The sequence below is a fragment of the Pleurodeles waltl genome, chromosome 9, assembly GCF_031143425.1.
Source record: "Pleurodeles waltl isolate 20211129_DDA chromosome 9, aPleWal1.hap1.20221129, whole genome shotgun sequence".
NCBI classification, from domain to species: Eukaryota; Metazoa; Chordata; class Amphibia; order Caudata; family Salamandridae; genus Pleurodeles; species Pleurodeles waltl.
The window spans coordinates 558,155,886-558,168,126 of record NC_090448.1 but is presented as its reverse complement, the minus strand read 5'-3'; the positions used below and the strand labels follow the sequence as shown (position 1 = coordinate 558,168,126).

The following is a 12,241-nucleotide window of genomic DNA, read 5'->3' as shown; positions in this document are numbered from 1 at the left end:
GAGGAACTGCAAATTAGATGGCAAGAGAACAACAAATAATGGGCCATAATATAGAACCGAAAGCACATTATGCTGTACATTCTTTGTCATTTTATAAATATCTCAGTATTTCAGTTCATTCAAAATTAAAAACACCAGAGTGCTACCCTAAATAATTAGGGATCTAATTATAGACTATCATACACATTCTGCAGATAGACTCGAAACATTGTTAACCAACAAGTTATGATTTTATTGTGCATGAAAACACAATAATGTGCTTTATTAATACTATTGTTATCTCCCTGAGAAAAGTAGATTGGATAAAAGTTATACATTACAGTACTCTGCAGAAAAAACATACACATACGCACTTCTTATAATAAAGGGTGTTCGTTATTCAGTGTATCCCGTTTTTGTTCTTAAAATTTTACTTCCATTTCAGGTTTACACTGTGTTGAAACAGGTATGACCTTTGGGTCAGTCATGTAGAACAGTATAGTACAATAAATATTTGTTTTGTGCTTGTCCTTTTAAGGTGCTTTAGATTTCAAGATATCCGATCTTAAAACAAATGATGCAACTTGCTTTGAATTCTTGCGAAGCCTTGAGTGCCCTCCTGAAGTAACTGCTGCTTTGAGGTCATTAGTTATTAAGTCTCATTATTGCTTCAAATTTGAAGATTATTTAACATTTTCACAGTTTCTGAACATTTTTGCTTAATTTACTATCCCGTTTTGCCTGTCACTTAACATGGGTTTTCTACATCTTCTGATTATTATATGCATGTAGCTGCAGGTTTCCATGTGCCTTGTTTTAAACTAAGCCTAGAATAAAAGTATTTAATCAGAGCCCCCAAAGTTGGTGAAAGAGAACAGGTGCCTATTTGTAAGGGCCTGCAGTTGAGCTCTGTTTATTTAGAACTTTTCTCTCAGTAGTACAATACTTTTAACTACTGAAATGTTGTGTGGTTCAGTATGTAAGTGATTGTGTGAGGACTGTGTGAGAGTGATTCTGTAGTGAAGCTAGAGTACACAAGTGTTCTGGTGACTGTATTAATAAGTGCCAGGATGATCATGTACGTAACTAAGTTTTTGACAGCCGTTGCTGGTTTCTCAACTCTGTATTGCACGGGGTCCTGCTGTCCAGGCCCCAGGGCTTGTGCTCTGATACACTTTGAGGTATGTATAATTGACTACTCTCTGATTGGCTTATTACCATACCCATACTTCCCTAGTATTTCCTACTGGCTACCTCGACATGGCAAAAGAACTCCCTTGCAATGCCTAGACCTTCCTTTTTAGGGTCGAGCGCGCAAGCGCTCTGGCCTGTTGTAATCTCTCTCTGGGCTTTTAAACACGCCCACTACTGCGATTCATTCTTTGTAGCGCTTGTCTTAAATGCTTTATTTTTATTGGTGCATTTTGTGAAATGTCCTTCCTTTGTATGCTCAGTTCCCTCCCAGGCTATTTCACTAAGTGAACATTTTTGTTGGCCATTTAAAGAAAAATTATACATCACAATTAAACATGTCCACATTTGACAGGCCAAGATGTGGTGTAATGGTTTGTGTGAAATTCATTTATACTAAGTCCAAAAGACAATTTAAACACAGAATAAAACTCCCTTACAACTTTGAAGAAAAGATGTGTTACAACATAGTAAAAACACACAACTCTGTATTTTAGGGATGTTAGGTGGTTTCAAAATGCTATCTCCACCTCGCACTTATGTTTCAAATTTAAACACTGAGCTGCTGCCAGGAATACAAGACCCACAAGCTACTGTGAACTACTAGCGGTCAGGGATTATGTTCATAGAATATACAACACTCTGCAGGAATTATGGCGATAAGACATTTTTATTTGTATCCAAATAATGCCCTGCTCACTGACCAAAGATAGCAGTGTTCACACAAACCGGCTCTTTTGAAGAAGTGAACCTGAGTTTCTTCAACGGGCTATTCATTTAAACGAACATGGGAAGAGTTCTGGCTGATAACATTTCACACTGGTCACTCTGTTCCATATTGTTTCTTAAATACTATCAAACTGTGTAATTACAAAACAGATAATTCCCATTGTCCCAGGCAGTGGATAGCATTTGGTCACCAGTTAAACACACAACCAGGCCTGTCATGGCTGGTAATACCTTGTAACAAAATTATTCCTTGTATAAGACTGATTACTTCAACAAGAACGTATATGTTGACTGCAACTACCAATTTGTTTGCCTCTGGTAATCTCAATATAGAGCACTGGGCCAAAACTCTCAAAGAGTCTGTTACATGTGGACATCTCACATGAGCAGGAAGTTGTCACAGAACACACACTTCATAGTGGTACTATCTGAAAAATAATGCAGCAGAAAACCATGGTTGCATTGGTCAATCACCTCATCAAATACTGTGCAGAATACTTTGAATTTTCTGTGGCATAAAAGACTACATACTTATGTGCATAGAAACACTTACCCAGAAAGGTGACCTGGTTATCTGTCAACAAGAGGTCAGGAAGGTTGAGTAATAAATCTAACAACTGAACACACTGTTGCAGCAAGAACATTATTCAGTCACTCCTGCACGGAGTATATATATGAAACGGTAAAATCGTGGTCTGCAATGCCTGAAAGGCATTCGCAGACCACAAAGTAGAAATCGCAAATATTGCGATTTTTTTGCGTTGCGACCAAAAAATAGCAAATTGCGATTTTTCACAGAATGGTATTTTGCACATGCAAAATACCATGATCTGCAACCAGGTGGTAACCTGGTGCAAAATTTAAAAATGCAATAAAACTACATTTTTAAATTTAACATGTAAAGCACACATGCCCTTTTGGCATGTGTGTACCTTACATGTTAAAAAAAATAAATAAAAATGGGGTGCAGGAGAGGGGGCCTTAGGCCCCCAGCACCCTGGCCTTTTGCATTTTCAAAATTGCGATTTCTGGTTCAGCAAGCGCAATTTTGGAAATGCAAATAATTCGCAGCTATGGGCCAACAGGCCCATAGCTGCGAATGGGGCCGGTATCGCAATTTGCGATACGGTAATAGCATTTGCGATTTTTAAGAAATCGCTATTACCGATTCGCAAATGTGATACATGGCCCTTTGCGAGTCGGTAATAGCGATTTCTTAAAAATCGCTATTACCGAATCGCAATGGGCCGTGATCATACATCTGGCCCGTAATCTTTAAGAGGACCCACTTGCAAATATTTCCTTCAGGACTACCAAGTCTTCATAGAATCTTCTCCTGCAATAGTTCATTATGCTTCCTCACTCCCTCAAGCCATTCTCCCTTTTCAAGAGTTATCAACCTCCTGAAATACTTGTTTAGTTTCTTTACCTCCATTCTTCTCCTGACTCTGCAATTCACCCTACCTCATCGGTAGCCTTGCAAAACAATCTTACATCTTTTTATCCAAAGCATATAGGCTGCTTCAATTTGTTGTCTTCTAATCATGAACATCTCAACCAATAAAAATGTTTTTTTGAAGGGCCAAATGCAAGCAAGAGCCTCCTTCTAAATTGCAGAAGTAATGTTTTACAGCATCCTACCGATTTAATCAAAGGCCACCATTACCTCTTTCCATCATTTCCACACCTAATCCATATGGGTTTGCATCGGTGGTAAATAATCCTGCTGCTACACATAAATTTAGAAATGTTGGTGGCTTCATAATACACTAATCAACGACTTCAAATTCTGCTTAACTATGCACTGAGTTGCAGAACACTGAAAATCACAATTTAATCCCTAAAAGCTCCAATAAATGTGGCATAGAATGTTGCCATGTCCATAAAAAAAATGCAACTGCTTCTCTCCTGCGTGCTTGTGTGCCTTATATAATGGTATCCAGCAACGTGCTTATCAGATATACCGGACTTAAATGTTTCAATCCTCACCATGAGCCTCTCATGTAAAATATGTAACACCTTTTTGAAGTCTGCCATTATGTTTTTTAATATCTTTGCTACTTATTAAAATGTAGCCCTTAAAACAACGCACACCTTTCAGTCCCTTCAAAATATTATACATTATTCTCTGGAGACATTCTAAATAATGCAGGATCAAACACCATCCACCTGAAGAACAAATTCCCATCCGGTATGATGAAGACTGTCAGTTTGTAAGAGAATGGATGTGGTTTTGACCAAGTGATACACAGATGCCAGTGTCGACCAATGAGATACACAGACCTTCATTAATTAATTGATTTATTTTGCTTAAAAAGCACTCTGTCACCACACAAATATTGTGGTTGCACAAGTTGATGCAGGACCTAATTTTGCATGTCTGCCTCATGGCCACCATCACTGGTGGCTGTGCTCGCTGCACAACTTGACTAGCTCTGATTTTTTTAACCATTTCTCACTTTATACACTATTGTCGTAACACCCTCTAGAAAGTAAATCCAGCTACAATATGGTAGCCAATAAAACTCAGACTATTGAGTGGACTTCATCTTGGTAGTGAAGGGTTGGTTCAGTTGGTCTGCTAAAGACTGGTGCAAGACCTCTGATTCATTCTTTTCTTGCAGGGTCGAATTTCCTTTTACATGACCAACTACGGCGAAGAGGGCACTCATGTGGGCAGTGCGGCAGCTCTGAATGATGCAGATTTGGTCTTTGGGCAATACAGGGAAGCAGGTAACAGAAGCTAAAGCTGCCACTAGAAAGCACTCTTATTAATGGCGGATAACTTAAATAATGCATTTCTGCAATCATTATGTGCATGTTATTTCTTGTTTTGTACCCTCCACCTTTGAAAGTAAACTAGATGCTTATTGGCAGTTGATCTGGCCAGGAAGGCTTGATATGTCTCCATAACCTCATAATTCATATTCTTTAATAACATTTACAGAAGTGGGTTAGCAGTATGAGATATATATGCTAGAAGAAGAGTACCACTGCTATTCTTTGTTTACCAAAGTCAAAAAGTGTGTTGAACTGTAATAGATTTATTATGTCTCTTCAAGCACAGCTTTTCCACTGCAGCTATGTGCAGTCCCCTGGGATGATCTCTGTTTAAATGTGAACATATTTTCTCTTCTCATAGGAGTCTTGATGTACCGTGGCTACCCTCTAGACAGCTTCATGGCGCAGTGTTACGGCAATGCTTCAGACCCCGGCAAGGGTCGCCAGATGCCTGTTCACTATGGCTGCAAGGACCTGAACTTTATCACCATTTCCTCTCCTCTAGCAACGCAAATCCCACAAGGTGAGGTGACCTGGTGCTTAGCTATATGGAGACACTCGGGTAATACCAATGGGTGGGAGACTCTGATCGTGTCTGTTTCTACCATATTTTAATAAGTGTCTTGCTGATGGCGTGAATTTCAGAGATACATTTATTTGTAAGCTTAGGAGAGTGAAATGTGGAAGTTGCCGATAGATCCATTAACACGGAGGCAATGGCATTAGTTGAAAAGGTGAACCACAAAAAAATAGGCCTGGTAAAAAAAGAAGAAAGACAGAAAGATGTGTTCATGTATGTGAAAACATTATTTAGGACGAGAGTCATCACCCAGCCGATTAGTGTGTGAGGACATTTTTAGTCATCCGATACCCTAAAAAAAAGTCGTCAACGAGAAATGGCATATTCTCAGTACAGCTAGTGTTTCTTCTGAAACAGAGTAAAAATATAAAGTATATAGTGGTCCATAAGAGACCTTGGAGTAATTCAAAGGGAAAGTCAGGAGACTTTTTGGACCTTACCTCACATCAGACGACATTTGCTATGCGGGTTGTGCTCTGTTTGCCATCTTACACAACCACTGACTCAAATTGATTTGGGGCTGAAAACCCCTTGGATATTGAACAACCACACTAATTGTAACACTAGTGGAGTGATGTATTTGATATCTTGTCCTGTAAATTACAATATGTAGGGATGACAAACCCTACCATACACGACATATGGGCAGTCTAGATTAACTACTTTTTGAGAGGGAACAACACTGGATTTTTAGGTTAAGAAGTCATACACGGGGATTGAATGATGATATCCCATGGACTATCTTCATCCGATCAGTTTTTGAAAAGGCAATCTACTTTACTTTTGTTCTTCTGATTCCCCTATTTGTTAATATGTTCTCAACAAGATCCCTTCATGAATCATCCCTTTACAAATCCACATGGAACGTTTGAGCCATCCTTTCTATCATTTCCCAATAGTTTTCAAGGAGGACTTTGTGTCCCAGAATGCTTAATTGTGACACGATCCCTTTTGTTGTGTGATATAATGTGTAAGATCTTTGTGGCTCACAGAATTGTACTAGCAGTCTTTCTTAATCTCCTTGTAATCGTCTATTTTATTAAGGTTGAGGTATTTTGGGTATAATGTGTTCAGTTGTTTTTAACGGAATTGATCGGGACTACATTACCCATCAGCACTAGTGCTCGGCGCACATTTCCCATCATGCTAAGCTTCCGTCCCTCCTGACACACAGACGTGCCTCCATTTAAAAAAAAAAAATTAAAAAAAATGGTGACTACTTGCCTAAGCTTCATTTTTCTTGCTGTGCACGCTAACGGAAGATGTGGAGACAACTTGTGGGTAAATGAGATTGCTGGTACCTTTGTAGTCCGGTCAGAGATACTTTTTGAATCCTTGATTGATTTTGTCTGATACTTTTTGAATCCTTCAGTTATTTTATATGTTTGGCCCATATTATTATTCTGTTTGAGATGGCCTAACTTGTGCCTGTGAGAGTTGTTTTAAGTTTGATGGCTGTGTGCAGTATTTAGCAATAGACCTCGATCTGTGGGCTCTCTATTGCATTGATCATTTTAAGAACACTAAATAACTGACCAATGCTTTTCGGATGACACATTTGTACTTACTCTTACAGCTTCTCTTCTCCTTTTTTAAGGTCGGGCCTGCGAGTGAATCGCAAACGCATGTATCTTGCTTGCACGACTCTGTTGTCTACAGTAAAGGGCTTGGAGCCCGTCTGTCACTTATCAGTTGTTGGCCTGTGTGGTACTCTCCTTTACAGCCCCGTAATTCATCACTGCAGGCCTGGCATTATTTCCGTTCCTCTGTGTGGAACAGGGACCAAACAATGATAGACTAAACTTAATCAGTGCCCGTCCGCTGGTCCTGATGTGATTGCAGTACTATTATTATTATTATTATTATTATTTTTTTTTTTTTACTTCTAGTGCCTTCCAAACAGAAGGCTTGTGACTGGCAAAAACGTGACCAGCAGAACAAACAAAAATATAAAGTTTTATCTTTTATAGCAAACTTTCTTTTATTGGCTATGTCGTCTTTTCTCACCTTCCACTCATGTTTTCTTTTGTTTTTGCTCATGAGTGCTGTTCTCAAAAGATGTCGATTATCTTGTTCTAAATATTGCAAAGCAACGTTGTTTCTTTATTATGTGTAATTTCTGAATGGATGCTTTAACACATAACCATGCAGTACACCCCAATCCATCCCACTCCATTCTGCCCCACTACAATCTACCCCAATCCACCCCACCTCTCCCCACACCAATACACCCCACTTCAATCCAAACCACTCACCCCGACCAATCCACTCCAACCCCCAATCCAGTTCGCCCCACTCCAATCCAAAACAATCTGCACCAATCCAAAACAATCTGCCCCACTCCAGTCTGCCCTACTCAATCCAAACAGTATGTCCCCCTCCAATCCTAAACAATATCCCCACTCCAATCTGTACCCCTTTAATCCAAAACAATCTGAAGTGGGGCGGATTGGAGTGGGGCAATCTGCCCCACTCCCATCCAAAACAATCTGCCCCACTCCAATCCACCCCACTCCAACCTGCCCCACTCCAATCCAAAACAATACGCTCCACTCCAATCCAGTCCATCTCACCCCAATCCAACCCACCCACTCCATCTCAGTTCATCCCACTCCAATCCATCCCACTCCATCCACCCTAATTCAATCTTCCCCACTCCAATCCAAAACAATCAGCACCACACCAGCCTGCCCCACTCCAATCCAAAGCACTCTGTCCCACTGCACTCCGCCACACTCCAGTCTGTCCCAATCCAATGCAAAACAATCTGCCCCACTTCAATCCAAAACAACCTACCCCACTCCAATCCATTTCAATCTGTCCCACTCCAATCTGTCCACTATAATCCAAAACCATCTGCCCCACTCCAACCTGCCCCACTCCAATCAAAAAACAAACCACTCCAATCCAAAACAATCTCACCCAGTCCACCCCACTCCATCACAATTCACCCCACTCCAATCCAGTCCACCCCACACCAATCTAATTTGCCCCAATCCAATCAACCCTACTCCATGCCACTCAAGTGCAATCTACCCCACGCCTGTCCGGCCCACCCCCCTCCACTCCAATACAACCCACCCCACTCCAATCCAACCCATCCCTCCAATCCAATCCACTCCACTTCAAACAAGTCCACGGCTACCCAATCTGCCTAACCAGCAGTCCAGTCTACCCACCCCACCCCAGTCCTTTCCACTCTAATACAATTCACTTTAATCCACTCCAGTCCACATTAATCCACCCTCCTCCAGTCCAGTCCAATCCACCCAACCCACCTTAATCTACCCCAATCCAATCCACCCCACTAAACCTACCCCAATCCAATCCACCCCACTCCACCTCACCCCACTCCACCTCAATCCAATCCACCCCACCTCTATCCAATCCAGTTCACCCCACTCAATCCACTCAGTCCAATCCACCCCACTCAGTCCAATCCACCCCACTCAGTCCAATCCACCCCACTCAGTCCAATCCACCCCACTCAGTCCACTTCACCCCACTCAGTCCACTTCACCCCACTCAATCCAATCAACCCCATTGAATCCAATCCACCTCACTTCAATCCAATGCAAACCACTCCACCCTAATCTGATCCACCCCAAACCGATCCACTTCAATCCAATCCACTCCAGTCCACCCCACCCCAATTCACCTCACTCCATTTTAATCCACCCCACTCCAATCCACCCCGCTACAATCCACCGCAATCTACTATAATCCACCCTACTCTACAACAGTCCAATCCACCCCACCCCAGATCAGTTCACCATACTCCAATCCATCCAGCCTACCCACTCCAATCCACCCCACCCAAATCCACAACAATTCATCCCACTGCAGCCCACCACAACCCAATCGAATCCACCCACCCGATTTCAATCCACTCCACTCTACTCCAATCCATTGTACTCAAACCCCATACCAGTTCAGTCCACCCCACTCCAATCCATCCAGCCCACCCAACTCCATTCCACCCCACTCCAATCCACTTGACTCTAATCCCCACCTCACTCCAGTGAATCCAATTTACCCCACTCCAATCCAATCCACCTCATTCTAGTCTAATCAAGTCCACCCCACTCCACAGACTCCAGTCCAATTCACCCCAGCCCTATAACTCCAATCCACCCACCCCAGTCCAGTTTAAACAACCTCACTCAAAGCCACCCCAATCCAATCCATCTCACCCCACTCAGTCCAATCCACCCGCTCCACTCAAGTCATTTAAGCTACAGAACACTTTAAGAGCTCCCCTCCTCTGGAGAGAGGTAGTCCGGCACAGGTACCTTTGGCCTTCATGTGAGGAAGGGACCCTATGATGAAGCATGCCACATTGAGTTGGTTGAGGGTTCTCTGCCTAAATAAATCTTTTTTTTTTCCACATAAATACATCTTTCTTCTTTTATTTTTTATTTTTTTATTTTTACCAGGCATACTTTTTGTGGCCATATTAGTTCGGGAGTGGTACGCTATTGGTTATGAGCTCACACTAGACCCTTTTTCGTGTTTGATTTGTTGAAAAGATACATGTATAGAAATGAAGTGCCTCAAGAAGAAGTAGTAAAGAACTGACATAGGGCAGTAAACCATTAAAGAGAAAAAAACAACAAAAGGGATCACATTAGCAGCAAATTTTATCAAGCTAAAGTTTTTCTCGTTCTGTGCCGTGACAAGACGGACAGATGAGAATCAGAAAGTTGCAGTTTTTATACAATGTATTGATTGGTTACATTGTTTGTACCACTTTGGGAAACAAAGGCACTGACCAAAGCGTGGAACAGCAGATGTCTGAATTCCAGTGACAGTGACATTGCCCACTAGTGCACAGAGAAAGCAAAGGAAGATTGCCACCACTGAAGACCAGATATGTAGAAATTGTTTGTTGATACTGGTGAAAACTCAAGTTGTTCAATCCATTTCCATTTGCACCTTCCTACAGGATATCAGGTATTAGAAATTGGGCTTCTGGTTGGTAGAGGGAAGCATCTTTTCCAAGCAGGAACCATAGTCCTAGTTAGGGTAAGTCAGATACACACTAAAAGTTAACCTTAGCTCATCCTCTGGTAGATTGGCAAAGAGCTGTCAGGCCTAACTTAAGAGCCAATGTGTAAAGTATTTGTCGAACACTTCAGACAGTGGAAACACCACACAAAAAGACCAAACAAGACCAAAACGTCAAAAATCCAAAGAGTGAAAGTTGAGATAGGATTAAAAAAAGAAAAATACGTAAAATGCACTGTGGTGCTTGAAAGCATAAAGCGTCAAGCCGGGGCTTATCTGGTCACGCTAAAGCGGGTGAAATCCAAAAGTTTAGGCCGACCTCGATGGAGCGTGGGTCAAATACAGTCCCAGGCTTTTACTGCTGAAGTTTTACATTCTCAAGATTTGGGCCAAGAGTCCTGCTTTCAGGGGAGAAGTTTGCCGGGAGCAAGAAGAGCGTCATTGGCGGGTAGCGGGGGTCCACATGCATGAAGAGTTGGCCGGCCATCGTGGGCGGCAGACTTGAGCCTCGTAGTCGCTTCTTGGTGTTCGAAGAGATAGACTTCTGGCGGCTCACAATGATTCTTCGTGCAGCAGCGTGGTTCCAGTACAAGTGAGCCTGTTTGCAGTTGCGAAGAACCCACAAGCTGGATTTCAGAAGCCACAGAACCACTTCTAAGGGGGACTGGAGGGGTGCCTCTTGGGAGTCAGGAGCTGGTTGAAGACTGGTCCAGGAGTTGTAGCAGGAGTGTTGAAAGTCTTTTATGTCCCTGAGAATTTAGAAAACAGGAGTCAAGCCAGCAAGCCCTTGGAGTCATTTAGGTTCTGGGATGGAGAGACGCAGGTCCCATCCCTCTCATTCCCAAGCAGGAGGGCAGCTGGTCCGCTCAGTAAAGCATGAGTCTAGCAAAGTAGCAGCTCAGCAGAGTGGCAGTCCTTGCAGCAGCACAGCAGTTTCCTTTTTTCTGGAAGAGTATCCACAGGTCCAGAAGAGTACTGAGTTGGTGGTGTCAGAGGTCCAGTGCCCAGTTGTGCCTTTGAAGAGAAGGAGACTTCAAAGAAGGGTCTCTCAAGTGCACAGAGGCTCTCCCTTCCTACCCTGGCTCCAGACTCTCTACATAGGGGTATGCATCTCTTTGTGTGTGGTAGGGCACTGCCCTTTGAGGTGTCAGCCCTCCTCCATGTCTTGCCAGCATGGCCCATCAGAATCCGGTTGGCCTATCAGTCACACCTAAACTCCCTTTGTGTGTGGCTGTCTAGAGGGAATGCACAAGCCCAGCTGTCACCCCGCCCTAGACATGTATAGGAGAAGGGCAATAACCACCAAATAGCTAAAGTAAGAAAATGCCATCTTTCTAAAAGTGGCATTTTCAGAACTGCAATTTAAAATCCAACTTCACTACAAGTTGTGATTTTAAATTGTGAGTTCGGTGACACCAAACTTGACAAACTTATCTCTTCCAGACTGGAAATTACACTTATCAGATGTAAAAAGGTAATCCCAATGTTATCCTGTGGGAGAGGTATGCCAGGCAGTAGTGAAAAACAAATTGGGAAGTTTTTCACTAAAAGGGCATGTAATACTTAAAAGTGCATGTCCTGCCTTTTAAATACATTGTACCCTGCCCTGTGGGCCATATTGGGGCCTACCTTAGGGGTGGCTCATATGTATAAAAAGGGACATTTTAGGCCTGGCAAGAAGTTTATCTTTTTAAGGCCAACATGGCAGTGTAAAACTGCACACACAGGTTCTTTAATGCCAGGACTGAGACATGGTTAGAGGGCTACTTAAGGGGGTGGCACAATCGGTGCTGCAGACCCACAAATAGCATTTAGTTTACAGGCCCTGGACACAGGTAATGCTCTTTACTAGGGACTTATAAGTACATTAAATATGCCAATTGGGGTCAAGCCAATGTTAGCATGATTTAGGGGGAGAGAGCACAAGCACTTTAGCTCTGGTTAGCAATGGTAAAGTGCACAGTCTTAAAACCA

General features: G+C 42.5%; 1 protein-coding gene across 1 annotated transcript in view; it reads left to right on the top strand.

The window, feature by feature from the left end:
• Nucleotides 1–12,241, top strand: part of BCKDHA (branched chain keto acid dehydrogenase E1 subunit alpha) — a 99,606-nt gene that overhangs the window by 28,963 nt on the left and 58,402 nt on the right. Inside the window, exons 4-5 of the mRNA XM_069207519.1 lie at nucleotides 4,524–4,632; nucleotides 5,042–5,203. Of these exons, the coding sequence (XP_069063620.1) occupies nucleotides 4,524–4,632; nucleotides 5,042–5,203 (271 nt within the window). The remainder of the gene's footprint in view (nucleotides 1–4,523; nucleotides 4,633–5,041; nucleotides 5,204–12,241) is intronic.